The 22,245-nt window shown below is 40.5% G+C and overlaps 1 protein-coding gene across 1 annotated transcript in view; it reads left to right on the top strand.

Moving 5' to 3' along the window:
- Positions 1 to 4,422: 4,422 nt before the first annotated feature.
- Positions 4,423 to 22,245, top strand: part of LOC138947751 (protein adenylyltransferase SelO, mitochondrial-like) — a 31,133-nt gene continuing 13,310 nt past the window's right edge. Inside the window, exons 1-9 of the mRNA XM_070319305.1 lie at positions 4,423 to 4,787; positions 5,863 to 6,077; positions 8,124 to 8,262; positions 11,568 to 11,713; positions 13,138 to 13,261; positions 14,831 to 14,949; positions 16,887 to 16,990; positions 17,324 to 17,493; positions 20,189 to 20,223. Coding sequence (XP_070175406.1) covers positions 4,539 to 4,787; positions 5,863 to 6,077; positions 8,124 to 8,262; positions 11,568 to 11,713; positions 13,138 to 13,261; positions 14,831 to 14,949; positions 16,887 to 16,990; positions 17,324 to 17,493; positions 20,189 to 20,223 — 1,301 coding nt within the window. The 5' untranslated portion in view covers positions 4,423 to 4,538. The remainder of the gene's footprint in view (positions 4,788 to 5,862; positions 6,078 to 8,123; positions 8,263 to 11,567; positions 11,714 to 13,137; positions 13,262 to 14,830; positions 14,950 to 16,886; positions 16,991 to 17,323; positions 17,494 to 20,188; positions 20,224 to 22,245) is intronic.

Raw genomic sequence — 22,245 nt, 5'->3', positions numbered from 1 at the left:
AATATGACTTCCTTGCGAATATTAGGAGCAAGGTGCTGTGTTCAAAACAAGAGACGAGTTGTAAGGAATAGTTTAGAACATTTACGAAAGTCTTGCGACCATGTCCCGATCATTGTGAATTATTGGAAAATGATATTCGCAAGGGCAATTCGGCACAGCGTAAGAGTAGCTTTATGGATGAACAAGCGAAAGAGTTAGATTTCGCTTTCATTTGCGAAAATAACAATTATGCCCGTACAACACCTGAGCCCTGAAACGTACCCAAAAGAGCTCTGTTTGCAGTAACCGATATTGTCAGGGTTTGTAATGTTCGTTTGTGATATTGTTTCAGAGAGAGAGAGAGAGAGAGAGAGAGAGAGAGATAGAGAAGGGGGGGGGGGGGTGAGGAGGAAATAATTTGTTTTCACACACACACACACACACACATACACACACACACACACACACACACACACACACACACACACACACACGCACACAAGCCACTGTGCTACCAAAGTCATACTATTCTCATTTCTGTAAAACTCAGTTGCATTTACGGGCTCTGAAAAGGAGCTACGGCCTGAAGACAGCCGGAGAAGGCCGGGTGCTTGCATTAACGATATATTATGTAGTCATCTTTGTGGAAAATTGAAATAACTCTGTCGGGTTTGTGTGGGTGGTGAAAGAGAGAATGATTCTCTCTGTCACCACCCATACATGAATGCTCTTGCTTTTAGTGAGGCAAACTATCCTCCGAGACATAAGGCCAAAAAGAAAAATATGTCTGTTTCCGGTAACCCGACCGACCCTATTTTTAGGCGCCGACCCTAAAGGTTTTTTTTTGCTTTTCGCACAAAAAAAAAATTAAAATAAAATAAAATAAAATAAAATAAAATAAAAATAATGAAGTCAAGTATACTTTATTTAGTTTCAATATATCTAGGTCAAATACATGTGCTAAATAATTGTAAGTAAACTAAGGAAGCGTTTAAAAAAACCCACGTAAAAAGACGTTAACAAAACGTAAAAAAAAATAAAAAAAATAATTAAAAAAAACGACCGACCGACCCTATTTTTTTCGGCGATGTTACCTGAAACAGACATATTTTTCATTTAAAGGACCATAACAGGCTCTTTTTAAAGTCAGATAAAGCAGTTGGGGTTGATTTAATGATATAGGCAGGGGCGGAGCAGTTAAGCCAGAGGGGGGGGGAGGGGGGGGGGTTACAACCTGGGGTCGAGGGGGTAGACCCCTTGTGGGGTACATGGGAAGGCCCCGTTCGGGGTCTGACAGGGTTTTCTCCGAGTTTAAATGAGGTCTCTATGAAAGATCATCACTTTTTAGCTTAACGCTACACTGGAATTTACCAACAGAAATTAAAACAAGAGTTTGCGTGTGACGAAAGCACGACACACTTGAGACAGCCCACACAAAAGTAGATCTGACACAAACCTATGGCATTCCGTTTGTCAAATAATTATTTGGATACTTTTTCATGTTTTTTTCACCAGTTTTAGCTAAATAATCATTATTTAGAAGCTCATGTGCTAAATAAGTAATTGTTTATAAACAATGTAAAAAAATTCTAAATAATTTTTTGTTTACGTAAACCATTCATTGTTTACCTAAACAATTCATTGTTTACGTAAATAATTCATTGTTTACGTAAATAATGTATTGTTTACACAAATAATCACTTATTTCACAAAATAATATTTTTTGGGTGGATAAAGTGAGCAGTTGCTAAATAAAATCATTGTTTACCTACATAATGCATTATTTAGCAGATTCACTAAATAATGAAAACTGCTTTCCCTAAACAATGAATTGTTTAAGGAAAGCAGTTTTCATTATTTAGGGGAATCAAGAATTGACTTCTAAGCTTCATTTTTACATTTAGTCAAGTTTTGACTAAATGTTTTAACATAGAGGGGGAATCGAGACGAGGGTCGTTGTGTATGTGTGTGTGTGTGTGTGTGTGTGTGTGTGTGTGTGTGTGTGTGTGTGTGTGTGTGTGTGTGTCTGTGCGTGTGTGTGTGTAGAGCGATTCAGACGACCAAACTACTGGACCGATCTTTATGAAATTTGACATGAGAGTTCCTGGGAATGATATCCCCGGAAGTTTTTTTCTTTTTTTCGATAAATACCTTTGATGACGTCATATCCGGCTTTTTGTAAAAGCTGAGGCGGCACTGTCACACCCTCATTTTTCAATCAAATTGATTGAAATTTTGGCCAAGCAATCTTCGACGAAGGCCGGACTTCGGTATTGCATTTCAGCTTGGTGGCTTAAAAATTAATTAATGACTTTGGTCATTAAAAATCTGAAAATTGTAAAAAAAAAAAAAATTATAAAACGATCCAAATTTACGTTCATCTTATTCTTCATCATTTTCTGATTCTAAAAACATATAAATATGTTATATTTGGATTAAAAACAAGCTCTGAAAATTAAAAATATAAAAATTATGATCAAAATAAAACTTTTCGAAATCAATTTAAAAACACTTTCATCTTATTCCTTGTCGGTTCCTGATTCCAAAAATATATAGATATGATATGTTTGGATTAAAAACACGCTCAGAAAGTTCAAACGAAGAGAGGTACAGAAAAGCGTGCTATCCTTCTCAGCGCAACTACTACCCCGCTCTTCTTGTCAATTTCACTGCCTTTGCCACGAGCGGTGGACTGACGATGCTACGAGTATACAGTCTTGCTGAAAAATTGCATTGCGTTCAGTTTCATTCTGTGAGTTCGACAGCTTGACTAAATGTTGTATTTTCGCCTTACGCAACTTGTTTTTCTTTTTGTATATACTATAATTCAATACAAGGTATCTCCAAACATTATTTATCAGAAAATGTTCGTAAATTTGTTTATTTTACAAGCTGAAATTGCCGTACGAAAAGAACTGAATGCGAAAACAAACAAAAGGTCAAGGTCATGACCAGGAGTGTTTAGTGTTTGCATTCTCTCCCTTGAAGTTGTTGAAAAAAAGTTTTCCGTCCTAAGTTTTCTGTTCTGTCTCAACAAAAACTTTCTCTTTCCATTTTCTATCCTTGAAAAATAAAGTTCCATCATCATCATCATCATCATCATCTCTTACTGCATGATTAAACTTTTTTTTTATCTGTAAGTTACAGAAAACATAAGGGGAAAAAACTGTGTTTCAACAACTTCAATCAAGAAAATGCAAACACAAAACACTCCCGGCAGGGAAAAACCTTAATTGACCTTGACCTTTGACTGTGTTTGAGATCAGTTATTTTCGTACAGCAATTTCGGCTTGTAAAATAAACAAAATAATATCCAAACAACAGGTATTTTAAGATAAGAGTGTATGGAGAGACCTTGTATTCAATTATAGTAATCACTGAAAGACATAAATCTTAGTTCAGAAGCGAATCCTAGAAACCCCTAAATAATGGAAAATGTGTTGGCTAAACAATTCATTGTACGTAAATAATGATTTATTTAACAACATTGCTGATTGTTTATAAACAATGTAATATAAGTCTAAATAATATATTGTTTACGTAAACAATATATTATTTAGACGTATTTTACATTGTTTGTAAACAATCAGCAATGTTGCTAAATAAATCATTATTTACGTAAACAATGAATTATTTACATAAACAATGACTGTATTGTTTAGGTAAATAATGAATGGTTTACGTAAACAAAACATTATTTAGAATTGTTTTACATTGTTTATAAACAATTACTTATTTAGCACATGAGCTTCTAAATAATGATTATTTAGCTAAAACTGGTGAAAAAAACATGAAAAAGTATCCAAATAATTATTTGACAAATGGAATATGCCATACAAACCTGACCACACAGTTACGCCTATCCAAACTGCGCGTTGCAAAATGTGCGTTTTGAATCTTCTTTTTTCTCTGGCGGTACTGACAACATCGTTATTGAAACAATCCCAGTGCACTAAGGGATTTATAGAGCAAATCTCGAAAATAATTATTGAACTCAGCGCCATGCGCTTCGTTCAATAATGAATTTTCTCGATTTGCTCTATCAGTAAATCCCTTAGTCCACTGGGATGTCTCAATAACTTAAATAATAATGAGGATATTTATATGGCGCAAGTCCTAATACAGTTCTAAGCGCCTCACAAAAACATACATTAATAAATTATTCTGTACACAATTCAAAATCAAATCAGTAATGATAAACATCGAAAGAAACTAATACAATTTACAACGTTTTCAATGCACATTTCATGAATTTTAAATAAGAATTGGAATAACTTAAACGTCGTCGGTTATTTCACTGTGCGTTTCGTGAAGGGGGAGGAAAAGAACACACAAATCCCAGTTATTCAATTTCAATTGTTGCACCATTTCTGTGTATTTTCATGTAAAAAGACGTTGCAGTGGGACAACTCTCAAAAAACATTATCAGTTGTGTCCCTTCCAAAAATGGTTGCGAAACAAGGCAACAGAAACACTGCGTCCAATGGTTAGAGCTTATGACCGAGCTAAGCATGCAAGTTGGGCTTCGGAGTCAGATTAATTGATCTACAGCTTCTCGAATGTTCAGGAGATTTCCTAGATTTGTTGCTTGTCATCACGACACGAACCACAGGAAGGGCGCTAGTGGATCACCAAGACGGCAGATTTCGCGAGTTCTTTGGTGTGCACTTGCACCCATATCCCGCCAGCTTCGCGGTATGGCGACGCTCGAAACGCTCAACTTTGACAACAAGGCCTTGAGGGATCTGCCGGTTGATCCAAATCCAGACAATCGACAAAAACAGGTTCCTGGGGCATGTTTTTCGAAGGTAAACGATGACGCAGCAGATTTAATGCTTACACAAGTTTACACTTGACCTTTGCGATATATTGTGGCAAAAGCACTCCGAGTGTATACAGGATCGATAAGTCTGTATACACTCCGGCAATGAAAAACTCTGTTACAAATCTGTAGCCAATGAAATGCCCCCTAACAAATTAAGTCGTTAGGAAGTAGCCAATGAAAAATCAGTCTGACGTATGGACTTCCGCTATCTCTTTTTCGGAGTTTCGAGGGTTGGCAAATAATGTACATTCACAAAGTATACAACTGTTTCTAGGTCGACACACACTCAAAGTGTGTTCCAAACTCTGACAATAAACTGCCATGAATTGCATCAGATTCGTGTGTGTGTTTGTTTTTGTCTGTGTTTGTTCCCAGCGTACTCTGATACCATGAATCGAAAGTGAAGCGTACCTTCGCAAAATGGCGTCAAATGATGCTCTGAGTGTTGATGCGGTGCAGTGTCGAAAATGTAATCTACGTTACAACAAAGACCGTGCAGCATCAGATTGTTTTCGTTTCTTATAATCAACTGCTCTGCGTTCCTATCGCAAAGTGGCGTCGAATGGCAAACTCGCTTCATTTCTGGGCGTAGTTCAATAGTTCATCACATTCTCAATCCAAGCACCTCGTCTCTGGATTACGGCTGCGACACGGACATTGAAGTTGTTGATAACTCTGTCCAAGGTCTCGAGTGGAATCCTCCTGATTTCACGAAGAATGTTCTCCTTTAGCGCTTGTATTGTCTGTGGATTGTTGTGGTAAACCCTTTCCTTCAAGTACCCCCAGAGGAAGAAATCTGGAGGAGAAAGATCTGGGGACGAGGTGCTTGGATTGAGAATGTGATGAACTATTGAACTACGGCCAGAAATGATGTTGCAAAGAAGAAAAACCTGTGCCTTACTAAACTTTCATGCTTGTGTGAGACATTCCAGGTGAAAAAGAATAGGTGGGAGCCCTGTAGCAGAAATGACAGGCACGCAAAACTGTCTACATTTTTTGGACCACCCTGTAGTATAAAAAATACATTGAAATTGGACTTTGAATTGTCTTCTTGCCAGGTGAAACCAACACCAGTGAAGAATCCTCAGGTGGTTGCCGTTTCGTTGCCGGCTCTGCAACTCCTGGATCTGACTCCTGCTGAGGTGGAGAGGAAGGACTTTGCCGAATACTTTGCAGGCAACAAGCTGCTGCCAGGATCCGATCCAGCCGCCCACTGCTACTGTGGGCATCAGTTTGGGTCGTTTGCTGGGCAGCTGGGAGATGGGGCCACTATGTAAGCATTAATCTTTTGGGTGATATTGCTAGCAGCTACAGAACAGATATTTTTGTCACATTTCATTAAGTTCTGCTGCAAGTCTAGGTGTTGCAAAATCACAAATGTTCAAAAGAATCATAATGAAGGCGTGACAAGCCTGTGCTGATAATAACCCAACTGCCCTGAATCTCTTTTTGTTTTCTTTTTTTTTGTTTAAAGGTTTTGGGGAAAAGTAAGTGAATCAAAATTTAAAATTTAAAATAATCTCAAAATAGTAGATTTGAAGGATTATTTATCAATAATAACTGTGTCTGTCACAGACCTGTTTACCCTCCCGGATTGTCCGGAATTATTACGGATTTGGGGTCTAAATTCTGGTATTACGGAATACTACCAAAAATTTCGGAAATTCCGGTCGAGAGAACCTTTTTCGTGCGTGAAAATTCGAAGTCGAAATTGTGGTAGTCACCAGGACTGTGATTTCAAGGCTGACCGAAACAGCCTTTTCTGCGCATGTGCATAGCAAGGTATTTGTCGGATTCCGCGGATTTGAGATCGACATTGGTCCGAAGGGTAATAGACTAAAAGACCGATCTCTGTGGTGACGAAATGCCAACCAAAAAAGCGAAAGTTGTACAGAAATATCGGCAAAACTATTAAGTCAAGTGGCGGTGTCTGGTGAAGTTTAAGAAGAGCGAACCACATTCATTTTGGTGATCAACTTGAGATGACTGCAACAACAAAGCCAGTCAGATACGAGTCACGTCGCGGCACGTAGACGCAGCACTGTTTTAACAAAATGCAGTACACAAAATAATGAACATGGAAACAAACAAAAACACGAAATTATGTTTGGCAAAACATGAGCCTGCTTCGCATCGACTTTATTTGACCTAGGTCTCTACTTCCACAGAATCTCCCAGACCTGCGAACCGATCTCTCACTACGGTCAGTCGCGCCAGAGGCGTAGATGTAGGAGTCTATGGTCGCGCTCATCAGTTACTTGGCTGTTGCCGAAATTCAAGTCTTTCTGAGCCTAAAACTGATCTCCATTAATATTTCTCCAATATAGCAAAGATCACAGTTCTTTAAATCGAAAAACTTACAACAAAAATAATGTTTAAATGAAATAAACGAATCGGTCCTCTAGCTTCTGGAGAGAGTTATCATGACTGGTTTTAATGCAGGATGTCTGATGTGACAGAATGTAAGGTGGTTTTGTTCACAGTCATGCATCTTCAAGTGACTGTAACTAGTCCAAGGGCGGAGGGGTGGGGGTGGGGGATGTTACAGGGGTTCCGGACCCCCCCCCCCCCCCTTGCTGTCAAAAAAGCAAAATAACAAAACAAAATTCAGTCTGTGGGAAAAAAAACTAAAGACATTTTCTGTCTGTGAAATTGTTGTTGTCGGGAGCAGATATCAATGAAGATAAATTGCCATTATTTAATACTAACTTTAAAAGAAATAATGAGTGGCTGCTGACACCAATTTATCATGTTTAAAATCAAGGACAAGCTGGTACAAATTGTTAATAAAATAGCTAAAATTCTTCAGCCAGACCCCCCCAACCCCTGGACCCCAGGTTGTACCCCCCCCCCCCCCCCTCTAGCTCTCTTGCTCCTACTGTGGGGTTTTGTTTTTTTAGATAAAGTAAACTTGTCTTAGTTAACTTGCATATTTATCTATCAGGTGTCGTGTGTTTGTTTGTGTGTGTCATCGAGCTTCTGTGTGTGTAGTACAATACTGTTAAACATGGTTATCAATTTTGTACTTGTTTTGCATGGTAGCGCGCGAATAAACGTGTCGTTTAATCGTTTTCGAGCTGGTTTATGGTTGATAAAAAAAGATTACTCAAAGATGCCTCAAATTACGGAAAAGTACCAGCTGCATTCCTGATTTTCATTTGGGGGGGGGGGTAAACAGGTCTGCTGTCATTTTAAGAAGCCTTTCTTTATTTGTGAGACCATAAATGAATAAATATGATCTCAGATCTCTTTAACTAAGCTTTACAAGAGAGATTTCACTGTACTGCAGAATCGTCTCTTGTCTGACGCTGTGTTACAGGTATTTGGGGGAAGTGGTGAACAAGGCAGGCGAGCGCTGGGAGATACAGTTCAAGGGCGCCGGACTCACACCTTACTCGCGAACAGCTGACGGGCGCAAGGTCCTTCGCAGCAGTATGCGAGAGTTTCTCTGTAGCGAGGTACAGTGATTGGAACTCCGTGCTACAGTGGGTTCACATTTCAGAACCCCCCCCCCCCCCCCCCCCCTATTATGGGCTGGGTGGCCGAGTGGTCACGCACTTGCGCTCGGAGAGGTTGCGAGTTCGACCCTGGGTCAGGGCGTTAGCAATTTTCTTCCCCCTTTCCTAACCTAGGTGGTGGGTTCAAGTGCTAGTCTTTCGGATGAGATCGCAGCCATTTCGGCGCATATCCTACTTTTCACGGCCTATTATTCCAAGTCACACGGGTATTTTGGTGGACATTTTTATCTATGCCTATACAATTTTGCCAGGAAAGACCCTTTTGTCAATCGTGGGATCTTTAACGTGCACACCCCAATGTAGTGTACACGAAGGGACCTCGGTTTTTCGTCTCATCCGAAAGACTAGCACTTGAACCCACCACCTAGGTTAGGAAAGGGGGGAGAAAATTGCTAACGCCCTGACCCAGGGTCGAACTCGCAACCTCTCGCTTCCGAGCGCAAGTGCGTTACCACTCGGCCACCCAGTCCTTATTGTGTTTTTATGGGTCACATGATTTACAGGAAACCAGCCATTGGTCAGTCATGCACACTATATCAATTGATATTGCGCAGTAAGTCGTCGTAGACTAGGTGATATCGCACAGGAAATGCCATTCATCCGTTACAGATGTCACTTCAGAAATATCGGAGCGCGCAAGATATTTCCCCTTGACACAATTTAGTCAAAAGCTTCTTCTTGCGCCTCGATCTGATATGATTCTTCTTTTCTCAACAGCGTGACTCAGAGAAATGTGGATATTACAGCCACATCTAACCATAACAAATAAGAAAGCAGAAGCACCAAACTGTGAGATGTTCATCGTTCCTCGCATTCACACTCTCATCATTTACATTTGATTGTCATCCCAAAAATCATGTACAGTGGTGCCTGGTAGCTCAGTTGGTACAGCTGGACTTGTGATCCTTTGGTTACAGGCTCAAATATAGGCCAATGCTTATATGGGTCAGCTTGATATGTGATGACTCGGAAAAGATATTCATGTCCCCCCCTATCTCTACGGTTGTGCTGTATAATTGGCAGTGCCTTAAGTATGAGTCGGGTTACAGTAAATGTGTTATTAGATTTTTAGACTTTGAAGCACTTATTGTTCCTTCGTTGAACATAGGGTGTCAGCACAGCTCGACTTTCAGCAACATGACCCAAGCATTTAATTAAAGTGGTACACATGGTCTTCAGACTGGTATACCATATAACTTTTAACTGAGAACTGATTTTTAAAAACAAAAAAACCGCTAATAAAACTTGACACTGTCTACTGACCGAATTTTGTAACTGACTGGTTTCCTCTGTCCATCTACTTATTCTTTCTTGCTTTCTCTGGTTATTTCTGAATATATTTGAAGGAATGAGATTGCTTTTAGAAAGATAAATCTCTGTTGAAAAAACCCCACCAACAATGGTAAAAAACCCACCCACCTGTACTCATGATGGTTTATGGAGATGGAAGTGGGTTAAGAAGAAGCGGAAAAGAGATAATTAAAAAAAAGGAAACACAAAGTATAGCTGGTAAATGATACTATTTTTCTGGCACTAAAAGGGTGACAGAGGCTCAGTTGATAGAGCACTGGACTTCTGATCGAAAGGTCGCAGGTTCGAATTCGGGACGGACACGGGTCAACTTTATGTGCAGACCCAGAGACGGAAGCCATGTCCCCCACCCCCGTGTCACCACAATGGCACGTAAAAGATCTTGGTCATTCTGCCATAAGTGCAGATGGCTGATACCACCTAAACACGCATACACTTGTGTATCTCGCCAAAAGCCGTGAGGGCGTAAAACTCGAATCATATAATCCATATCTTGTCCTTAAGAGGCGAAATATTTAGGCTGTAGGACATAAAGCATTCTCTCTTTCCTTTTTTCTGCACAAAATGCACTGAAAATGCCATTTTGGAGAGATTTTAATCTGGAATTGCCCTGTGTGGATGATCATTATAATTTCTGACAGTATTTCTTGGTGACAATGTTTTCTACACAGAACAGACCAACAAAACAAAACCCTTTTAGTGTTATTTTTTTAGATGTTAACTGAAGCATCATGGATGCTGTTTTAATAGCAGCTGCAGTTCTCAGGCTTTGTTTGAGCTCAGTATATTTTTACCTGCAGGTCTCTGATAATGATATTCATTGGAACCCATATTTTCAGATCACCTAAATTTAACACTGGAAGGATTGCTTATACAATAAAAGCTTTGACAGATCTAAAGAATAGAACAATATCTCTAAAGGCTGTCCTTAATAGACATTGTTCGGAAATAACTCTGTCAGGATTTTCAGCGGTCTGATAGAGTAAGAGCCCCTTTTACAAGGACAAGCTTTTCAAAAATGAGGCGAAGCACGTGCCACGCTTCCGATCGGATTTATCCTGTGATCTGAACGAACAGTTAACTCTGATGTGTATGTAATGCAGCTTGCGCACACTATGATACCCTTTTCTTTAGAAAATTCAGCATTCACGAGTTCATCATAGTTTACGATTTGTTGCGGCAATGATTGCTGTCCTGCAGTGGTCGCTCACAATGTGTTTTGATTGAGGTCACGTAGGTTTGGCTTGAGGTTACGTGAGTTTAGAAAAACATGTGCTTAGCTATATAACAGTCTTCCAGTGGTCGACAAGCGATCGGCGGCGAAGCGTGGCTCCGATGTGCATATCTTTGGAAAAAAAGAGTATCATATTTAGCGCACTTTGCATAACATACACAACAGAATTGGTTGTTTGTCACGATTCGCAGGGTAAAGCTGATTGGAAGCAATGGTACTTGCTTTGCCTTGTTTAAAAAGCTTGTCCTTTAACCCCTTCACTGCCCACCCCGTATGTAATACGTGGTCATTTTCTGTTTATCGTACGCCCATAACCGTATCTCATACGTGGGATTTGTGTCAACAACATTTCAGGACATTTCTGAAAACTAAATGGGAGGTAACCACTGTCCAAGTACTTGTAGGGGTTCTAAACACAGTTCTTTCCCATAGACCGTTCGGATAAGTCACTACCACTGTGGCAGTGAAGGGGTTAAAAGGGACTCTTACTTGACCACACCGCTTAAAAATCCTGTCACAGTTATTTCCGAAAAAACGTCCTTTGAGTCAAAAGCTGACTTTTCAAAAATCCCAGTGCTATATCTGTATGCAGTGAGCTTCGCAATAGCGACTTTGCGCAGTTGACTGCCCAATTGATATCAAGCTGAAAGGGATGCAGGCAGACAGTTTTATTTTAAACTGGTACGTAATGTGTTGACAGGCAATTCATCACCTAGGGATCCCCACAACAAGAGCTGGCACCTGTGTGACGTCCGACTCAAAGGTGATACGGGACATCTTCTACAGTGGCGACCCCAAGGAAGAACGCTGCACCATCATCCTGCGCATTGCGCAGACTTTTCTCAGGTGTGATTAAAGAAAACTAGTCGCGTAAGGCGAAATAACAACATTTAGTCAAGCTGTCGAACTCACAGAATGAAACTGAATGCACTGCTTTTTTCACCAAGACCACATACTCGTAGTTTCGTCAGTCCACCGCTCGTGGCATTAAAGGCAGTGAAATCGACAAGCCATGCAGAATAGTGCGGTAGTGGTCGCGCTGAGCAGGATAACACGCTTTTCTGTAGTGAATGTCTATTCTTTTTAGCTTACTGAGTTTGTTTTTAATCCAAACATATATCTATATGTTTTTAGAATCAGGGACCGACAAGGAATAAGATGAAATTGTTTTTAAATCGATTTCGAAAAATTAATTTTAATCATAATTTTCATATTTTTAATTTTCAGAGCTTGTTTGCAATCCAAATATAACATATGTATATGTTTTTGGAATCAGAAAATGACGAAGAATAAGATGAAATTGTTTTTGGATTCGGGGGGGGGGGGGGGGGGGGGGAGAGGAAGAGGAGAGAGAGAGCTGTATTTTAGGGCCATCAGTTTTAGGAGAGTGAGGGCTTCATTTTCAAGACTAGGCTTCATTCTAAGACCTCGTGTTTCAGACAGCATTTCTTTCAGGTTTGAATTGTTCTGCATACAGTTTGCCAGTTTATATTCACTTTAAAGGTCCTTGTCTACATTTTTATACCGATATCGCCATTTGACCATTAAAATTCAGAGACTATTATCTACAAATATCAACAATACACCCCCTTTCGATCAGGAAAGACGAAGCCAGTGTAGCCGTTTGAAAATTCATTGTAGTATTCCAGCGTAATACTCATAGTAGGATATCCTTATTTGGAAAATGCCAAGCGCAAAACTCCTCTTAAATCCCGTGCATTTCGTGCGCTTAAAAAAAAGCGTGGACAGCGCTCCAGTGTCAAACTGTTGCTGCACTTGTTTGGGCGTGGCTATAAGCATAGTGACATGAATTTGATTGGTCCGTATTTTTAGGCAAAGCACATGTTCTCAGCAAACAGAAAACAAAATATTGGAAGCATGAGTCACGCTACCCAAAAATAAAATCTTTTTTTATATATATTTTTTTTCTATAACTTTTTTCCCCATGGTTCATTCATCATCTGACATAACTTTTTAGCGAAATCTAACCATAAGATTATTGAAAAAAAGCAAAAATGTAGACGACCACCTTTAAGGCTGTTTAGATGTGTTTGAAGATCATGTAGTAGCAGCGAGAGGAATTAGTGAATGCAGGTTATGTATAGTTCGCATTCACGTGGATGCTTTTGTTTTGAAGAGAATGAAAAATGAACAGAAAGTGTGTGGACGTACAAAGTCAACAGTATTTCGCACACACATATTATTCTGCCTCTTTAACTTCTACACCTCGTTGGGTCTGTAAGTTTTGATCTGCATTTGTGTGTGTGCAGGTTTGGGTCATTTGAGATTTTCAAGCCAGCAGACGAAGATACAGGAAGGCAGGGGCCAAGCATCGGCCGTACAGACATCTTGAAGAAGCTTCTGGATTATACCGTCTCCACTTTCTACCCTCAGGTATGTCTTTTACAGTGGAACCCCACTTTTAAGACCTCCAAATATCTGAGGAAATCAGATCTTAAAATGGAGGGAGTCTTAAAAAGGAGGGAGTCTTAAAATGGAGGTAATTTTACAGAGGTAGGGCGGCACAACGCTGGCACATGTAAAAATTGCATGATAGGCGATTTTGAAAAAAAAAAAAAAAATCCCCTTGCCGTGGAGAAATTAAAACTTATTTCTCTTTTAATTCAAGCTATGATTCAACAATCATTTGCAAATTTAACTCCTAAAATGAAAAAGCAGCATCAGAAGAGTGCATGGCAAGGGATATAACTCTGGAGGTTTCTGTTTTTGTCTAAACCTTCTTCTTTTTAACCTGAGCAGTTAGCCCTTTTGAAAGTATTCAATTGAAACAAACTCAGTGACTTGAAACTTGTTTCTCATTTTGTTGAAGCTATGGTTCAACAATTATTTGAGAATTTACCTCCTTCATAAGCTTCAAGTAAAGAAGTTGTAATACAAGGGAGGTGACTGTAATTTCCTGTGTTTGTAAAAACTTTTTGTTAGCATGGTAATTTTCCTTTAATTCAGTAAACATTTTTTTAAATCAAAGACAAAACTAGGTGATAAAATCAATCACCTTCAAGTTTACAAGATTTTTAATTTGGGCATCTCCAATTTTAAGTTTGTTAGCAAGGAGAGGCTTCTAAAACCCTTCTTCAAATATGTTGACCTTGTTTTGTGTAGACCCTCTAGCAAGAGTGATGCAACCAAACACCTTCAAGTATAGAGGTTTTTCATGTTGTGCATCCTCCTCCCCCCACCCCCCAAAAATTTTGTTGTTGTTGTTATTGCTGTTTTCAGTTTTAAAACCAGGAGAGGCTCAAATAGCCCCTCTTAAAATGCTAAAATTCATTTTCGGCTGGGTGGTTACAAATACCTTCAGGTTTACAAGATTGTTCATATTATGCATATCCGCAAAGCCTGTTTGTTCTGAAATAGATTTAGAGTCAAAAGAGGCCATTCAAATCCTCCCTGAAATGCAAAAATTTGTTTTTGGCCCCCCTGGACCCCCCAGCAAGGACGCTGCCCCTGCACCCCGCCAGGGCCTTCACGGCCCCTGCCCCTGGACCACAACCTTTTCAGTTTTTTCATTTTCCAGCAGTTGCACCCATGTCTAACACAAGAGGGCAGGCCAGGCAGCACAGAGTTTACATAGATAAATGAATGTGTTTGCCACAGTGTGTCAGTGTGCGTACATGCGTGTGTGTGTGTGTGTGTGTGTGTGTGTGTGTGTGTGTGTGTGTGTGTGAGTGTGTGTGTGTGTGTGTGTGTGTGTGTGTGTGTGTGTGAGTGTGTGTGTGTGTGTGTGTGTGTGTGTGTGTGTGTGTGTGTGTGTGTGTGTGAGTGTGTGTGTGTGTGTGTGTGTGTGTGTGTGTGTGTGTGTGTGTGTGTGTGTGTGTGCATGCGTCAACCTTAATTGTTCCAGTCATCGATGAAGGTTATAACTGTGCCAACAAAATAATGTTTTTTTCTCCTTGACATTGTTTGCTTAGCTTTTTATGATGGCCTAACTTTGCTGTGCAGATCTGGGAAGATCACAAGGACGGTGACAGACAAGAGATGTACCTTGCCATGTTCCGTGAGGTAGTTCGCCGCACCGCACGCCTGGTGGCTGAGTGGCAGTGTGTGGGCTGGTGCCATGGGTATGTTTGTGTACTGACAGTGTTAGGCTAGGCTATTTGACACCCACTGGCCTGGTGGCAGAATGGCAGTGTGTGGGATGGTGCCATGGGTATGTTTGTGTACTGACAGTGTTAGGCTAGGCTATTTGACACCCACTGGCCTGGTGGCAGAATGGCAGTGTGTGGGATGGTGCCATGGGTATGTTTGTGTACTGACAGTGTTAGGCTAGGCTATTTGACACCCACTGGCCTGGTGGCACTGGCAGAATGGCAGTGTGTGATGGTGTAATGGCCTGGTGGCTGAGTGGCAGTTTGTAGGCTGGTGTCATGGGTATGTTTGTGTAATGACAGTGTTAAGCTAGGCTATTTGAAACCCACTGGCCTGGTGGCTTAGTGGCAGTTTGTGGGCTGGTGTCATGGGTATGTTTGTGTAAAGACAGTGTTATAAGCTAGACTATTTAAAACCCACTGGCCTGGTGGCTGAGTGGCAGTTTGTGGGCTGGTGTCATCCATGGTATGTTTGTGTAATGACAGTGTTAGGCTAGGCTATTTGAAACCCACTGGCCTGGTGGCTGAGTGGCAGTTTGTGGGATGGTGTCATGGGTATGTTTGTGTACTGGCAGTGTTAGGCTAGGCTATTTGAAACCCACTGACGGGCGCAATGGCGTAGTGGATAAGACACCAGACTCCCAAGCGGAAGGTTGTGGGTTCAAATCCCTGTCGCTCCTAGTGGGTTATTAAGGGTGGAGATACTTTTGTTTATCGAGTCAAACTTTCCCACATGACATCAATACAATTTCTGCTGGTCTATCAACAAAACTGTCACGAGGAAGTGACTGAAGAAAATGCAGAATACAGTTTAAGAATACAACTTCTGAGGTAATGATTGAACCAGGCAACAGTTTTCAGGCCTTCTGCCCATCTTTCAGTGGCAACTTGGGGTTGAGCCAATTGGCTATTTCTGAACCCTTAATGTGAGCATGAGGCACACTCATGTCGATGGCCTTGATGGTTTAACACTCAGTCTCTCCTTCAAGTTTTCTTCTTCTTCTTCTTTTGAAATGTATGGTCTCTTCTACCTCATCTAGAGGTAACTGGAGACCAACGATAAGATTATAAAAAATATATGATATTACAGTAAAACCTCCCACTAACGACCTTGAAATTGTCCAGAAAAATCGGTCATAAAAAGGAGGGGGTCCTTTTTAGGAGGCGTCGTTATGGGAGGTAGCTTTGGCACTCACTGGTACTAAGGTGAAAGTCGTATTGACCGTTAGTTAGTAGGTCGGTCCTCTGAAAAAGGAGGGTGTCGCCATTCGGAGATAATAGTTGCAGTGTAAAATGCATCCATGCCCAAAAATTCGGTCGGCAAACGGAGGGGGTTGTTGTTTGAAGAGGGGTTGTTATGGGAGGTTCCACTGTATCTTAACTCTTAACGTCCTATACCGCGCGGTTCCGCTCGTGGGCTGTAGTCCTGAACCGCGCGGTACCGCGCGTTCTCTGCTAGTGTCATTCAACAAGAGTTACCAGCCTTGCGATGCTCTCCTGCATTGGAAAACAGCTTTAGTCCTTCGATGCACATGCCGGTCGTTTTTTCTCAGGACTTTTGAATGTGATTTCGATTTTTGTGGATGGATTTTGTTCGGATTTTTTGTGTTAGCTTTCAAAATTCAACATGGAGACGAGTGATAGTGATAGTGACACGTCTTTTCACGGGTTTGAGGTAAGAAATGTGGAGAATGACTTCGATGGTGGTGATGATGATAGTGGACAGAGTGATCTATGGTCAAAAAAAATATCAAGTAAATCCATCCATAAACAATAAAAATATGATTTTTTTTATTGAACACACCCAAATTTTGTCTCTTTTTCCCAAATCCTTATAGGATTTGCACTGGGACATGCAAAAAACCTTACAGGACGTTAAGAGTTAATATTTCAATTTTTCATTTCTCCAGGGTGCTGAACACAGACAACATGAGCATCATTGGTGTCACTATTGACTACGGGCCTTTTGGCTTCATGGACAAGTACGACCCAAAGTTCATCTGCAACGGTTCAGGTTTGAAGAATATCTTCTATGCACGTTATGAATTTTAACGATACATAACTTTGTTGTCTGAATTTATTGAGTCTTATGTTTTTGTGTGTGTGTGATAATTTGGTCTTGATTTTAGTTTTTAACAGCTGCCTTGAGTGAGTGGTGTGGTTCGCATTTCTGTTTTGCTTGTTGTTAGTATAGTATAAAAGGTATCTCCTTGTAGCTTGGAAATGTGGTTGATCAGTTTGTGCTTTCTTACAAACTGTAGCGAAGAGCCTTGCGACTTGGTTGCCAACATTTTGTTCATGAAACGATGTGTGTTCTATGATATTGTTTTCCTACTGACACCGACAGATGACGGAGGGCGTTACACCTACGAGAGTCAGCCCGAAATCTGCAAGTGGAATTGTGGGAAGCTTGCAGAGGCCATACAGGATGCTGTTCCTCTGGAGAAAACAAAAGCGGAGTTGGACATCTTTGATGAAGAGTTCAGCAAGCACTACACCACTAAAATGAGGAAAAAGGTATCTGCATATTGATTGAACACTGGATTTCCTGTTGTGTCCTCTTTTTGCTTAAAAGAGAAAAGTATCTGTGACATGTCGAAATCACGGAGTGCCTAATTCGCGGAATCGGCAACATTTTTGCCCATTTCGCGTAATTGGCAAAACGCTGCCAATTACGCGAAATCGGCAGCGTTTTGCCGAAAAAGGTGTAAAGGCTTCTAAAATTTCGCAAAATGGGCAAATTTTAGTTGTCTTTACGCGTTTTTGGCAAAACGCTGCCGATTTCACGTAATGGACAGCGTTTTGCCGATTACGCGAAATGGGCAAAATTGTTGCCGATTCGGCAAATTCGTCAATTCCGTGAAATCGGTCATCTATATTGATTTAACTCTGGATTTCCCTTCTTTGAGCCATTTGACATCAGAGGCCGACTAAAACTCAGTATGAGGCAGCTGGCCGAGACTACAAAAGAGTGCATTATTTTGTGTGCATTCAATAATAAACAAGTCGCGTAAGGCGAAAATACAACATTTAGTCAAGTAGCTGTCGAACTCACAGAATGAAACTGAACGCAATGCAACGCAGCAAGACCGTATACTCGTAGCATCGTCAGTCCACCGCGCACGGCAAAGGCAGTGAAATTGACAAGAAGAGCGGGGTAGTACTTGCGCTGAGAAGGATAGCACGCTTTTCTGTACCACTCTTCGTTTTAACTTTCTGAGCGTGTTTTTAATCCAAACATATCATATCTATATGTTTTTGGAATCAGGAACCGACAAGGAATAAGATGAAAGTGTTTTTAAATTGATTTGGACAATTTAATTTTGATAATAATTTTTATATTTTTAATTTTCAGAGCTTGTTTTTTAACCAAATATAACATATGTATATGTTTTTGGAATCAGAAAATGATGGGGAATAAGATGAACGTAAATTTGGACCGTTTTATAAAAAAAATTTTTTTTTTACAATTTTCAGAATTTGAATGACCAAAGTCATTAATTAATTTTTAAGCCACCAAGCTGAAATGCAATACCGAAGTCTGGGCTTCGTCGGAGATTACTTGACCAAAATTTCAACCAATTTGGTTGAAAAATGAGAGCGTGACAGTGCCGCCTCAACTTTCACGAAAAGCCGGATATGACGTCATCAAAGACATTTATCGAAAAAAAGAAAAAAACGTCCGGGGATATCATACCCAGGAACTCTCATGTCAAATTTCATAAAGATCGGTCCAGTAGTTTAGTCTGAATCGCTCTACACACACACACACACACACACACACACACACACACACACACGCACAGACACACACACATACACCACGACCCTCGTCTCGATTCCCCCCTCGATGTTAAAACATTTAGTCATAACTTGACTAAATGTAAAAATGATAAGAATTCTATTTCTAACTAAAATTGATCATTACATAAATGTTGTTTGTATTTTTGACCACAATATGACATTTTAAACTGATCTTGACAGGCATTGTTTATCTTCCTTGACTGCTTGCAGTCTCGGAGAACAATGCCTTGACCTCGGTCATATTTTGATTAAAAAAAATACAAATGACGTATGCTAGCTGTGATTGGTTTTTCTTTTTGCATGGCGTGTTTGCTGTGTTATGTTAGAAAAGCCCCCCCCCCAAAAAAAGTCTGTTTACGGTAACATAGGCAAAAAATAATAGGGTTGGTAGGTCGTTTTTTTGTGTGTTTTTTTCTCCAAAAAAACATATTTTTAATTTATTTTGCAAAAAAAACAGACTTCCCCCCCCCCAATGCCAAAAAAAAGTCTAGGGTCGTGCGAAAAAATAGATGATGTATGATGATAAGGTCCCAAAAAACATACATAGCATCTTGACCTTGCTTCAAGGTCAAGGTCGCAGGGGCCATAAATGTTGTCTAAAAAACAGCTATTTTTCACATTTTTCCCATTTTCTCTGAAGTTTTTGAGATTTAATACCTCACCTATATATGATATATAGAGCAAAGTAAGCCCCATCTTTTGATACCAGTTTGGTTTACCTTGCTTCAAGGTCAAGGTCACAGGAGCTCTTCAAAGTTGGATTGTATACATATTTTGAAGTGACCTTGACCCTGAACTATGGAAGATAACTGTTTCAAACTTAAAAATTATGTGGGGCACATGTTATGCTTTCATCATGAGACACATTTGGTCACATATGATCAAGGTCAAGGTCACTTTGACCCTTATGAAATGTGACCAAAATGAGGTAGTGAACCACTAAAAGTGACCATATCTCATGGTAGAAAGAGCCAATAAGCACCATTGTACTTCCTATGTCTTGAATTAACAGCTTTGTGTTGCATGACCTTGGATGACCTTGACCTTGGGTCAAGGTCACATGTATTTTGGTAGGAAAAATGTGTAAAGCAGTTCTTAGTGTATGATGTCATTGCTAGGTTTAGCTGAAGGTCAAGGTCATGTAAAGGTCAAGCATGTGAGTCGTATGGGCTTTGCCCTTCTTGTTTGTTGTTGGCCTAATCAAAACAATGTGCTCTCATTGAGATCAGTGCAGTGTCATTTCAGACCAAAATGAAAGAGAAAAGATAACCAAAATAAACACAACATGATGGACTTATATTGAGCGCACACACACGTTGTTTACACAGTCTTGAACACAAGTAGATACACACACATGTACAACAAAAACTACATAATTTTTTTACATGATGCATTTTTGTTGTTGCAGCTTGGTTTACGACAGAAAGCATTCCCTGAAGACAAGTAAGTGGACAGCAATGTGTAGTTTAACCCCTTCACTGCCTACCCTGTATGTAATACATGGTCATTTTCGGTTTGTCCTACGCCCATAACCGTATCTCATACGTGGGATTTGTGTCAACAACATTTCAGGACATTTCTGAAAACTAATTGGGAGGTAACCACTGTCCAAGTACTTGTAGGGGTTCTAAACACATTTCTTTCCCATAGACCGTTGGGATAATGCTGTTATACTGTGGCAGTGAAGGGGTTAAAGGCACACTCCTTCTCGTCTAAACAGTCCGCCCCACCGTCTTTAGATCTGACCAGGTTTTGAAATAGGATGGCCATGTTGGGTTTGATGCGTGCATGCCTGGTTTTCTCCTGTAGATGGGTGTCGGCACAGGAGGTCTGCCCGCTGTCCTCAGCCAACATGCTCCGTCTTCATGGCAGCTCAGGTTTTTTATCGAGGTTCTCTCTTCTAGATCCGCCGTGTTTCGCCTAGGGGCTTGCGCTGCCTAGTTGATAGGGTCACCTCGTAGAGGATGTGGTCATAGACCACGCACGGTCGGTCTTGGGATAGAGAAACGTTATGCTAGTCCGGAGGGATTACGCCACAAAGGCCACCTCGCGAAGACCCAGGGTCCTAGACTAGGGAGGTCCAAGGGGGAGCACCGGGAGGGCTACCCCTCTACCCGCACCTCCAGCACAATCCCTTCCCCTGGTAGCTTCATCCCCAAGGAGGAGACAGAGCTACCTGCAACACCCCTTGAAATAGGATAAAACCTTACTTTACAAAGGATAACAAATCATTGAAAAATGACACATATCACGGTTTTCTATTTCATGCAATATAAATAAAATGCTTTTGAATATATAAAAAAAAAAAAAATTTAAAAAAAAAAAAAAAAAGGATAAAACCATCCCTCCAACCGTTCACACAGCAACAAAAAAACATCCTGACTGCTTGCTGTGGTGAGATGGAATTTGTTGATGAATTGATTTCTTAAAAAAATCCCGGCCACACCTGGTGGGCTAAGGTGGAGATTTTTCCGATCTCCCAGGTCAACTTATGTGCAGACCTGCTAGTGCCTTATCCCCCTTCGTGTGTACACGCAAGCACAAGACTAAGAAAGTGTGCACGGAAAAGATCCTGTAATCCATGTCAGAGTTTGGTGGGTTATAGAAACATGAAAATACCCAGCATGCTTCCTCCGAAAGCGGGGTATAGCTGCCTAAATGGCGGGGTAAAAACGGTCATACACGTAAAAACCCACTTGTGCAATAACACGAGTGTACGTGGGAGTTTCAGCCTGTGAACGCAGAAGAAGAAGAAGAATTTCTTAAAAAGCTGTAAGTTGCTTTTACAAGATTAATTCACCGACAAATCCCCACTTTCACTGTGCACAGAGAGCATCACCCAGGCTACATTGGGGTGTGCACGTTAAAGATCCCACAATTGACAAAAGGGTCTTTCCTGGCAAAATTGTATAGGCATAGATAAAAATGTCCACCAAAATACCCGTGTGACTTGGAATAATAGGCCGTGAAAAGTAGGATATGCGCCGAAATGGCTGCGATCTGCTGGCCGATGTGAATGCGTGATGTATTGTGTAAAAAAAATTCCATCTCACACGGCATAAATAAATCCCTGCACCTTGAATATGTGCGCGATACAAATTGCATTAAAAAAAATTTAAAAAAATAAAAAATCCCTGCGCTTAGAACTGTACCCACAGAATACGCGCGATATAAGCCTCATATTGATTGATTGATTGATTGTTCATTTTTGATATGTGACCAAGTGGAAGGATGCATAGTCTAGTTACAATGATGGCGTTAATATTTGTTCAAACTGGTACACAAACTTTTATGATAAAAACTATCCAGAAAAAAAAGGTAGGCTGGTCATTGGAACCAGTAAGAATCTGGTTACACCGGCAGCCAATTATTTTTAAAAAGCAAGGTAGGGACAAATTAAAAATGTTGAATGATTAATGAGCAGGTGCGGCAGTTCTCTGGCCTGGTTGACACCAGGATATACAG

Source organism: Littorina saxatilis, linkage group LG14 (assembly GCF_037325665.1).
Source record: "Littorina saxatilis isolate snail1 linkage group LG14, US_GU_Lsax_2.0, whole genome shotgun sequence".
NCBI classification, from domain to species: domain Eukaryota; kingdom Metazoa; phylum Mollusca; class Gastropoda; order Littorinimorpha; family Littorinidae; genus Littorina; species Littorina saxatilis.
The sequence above is the reverse complement of the archived record's forward strand: the minus strand, read 5'-3'. Positions and strand labels throughout refer to the sequence as shown.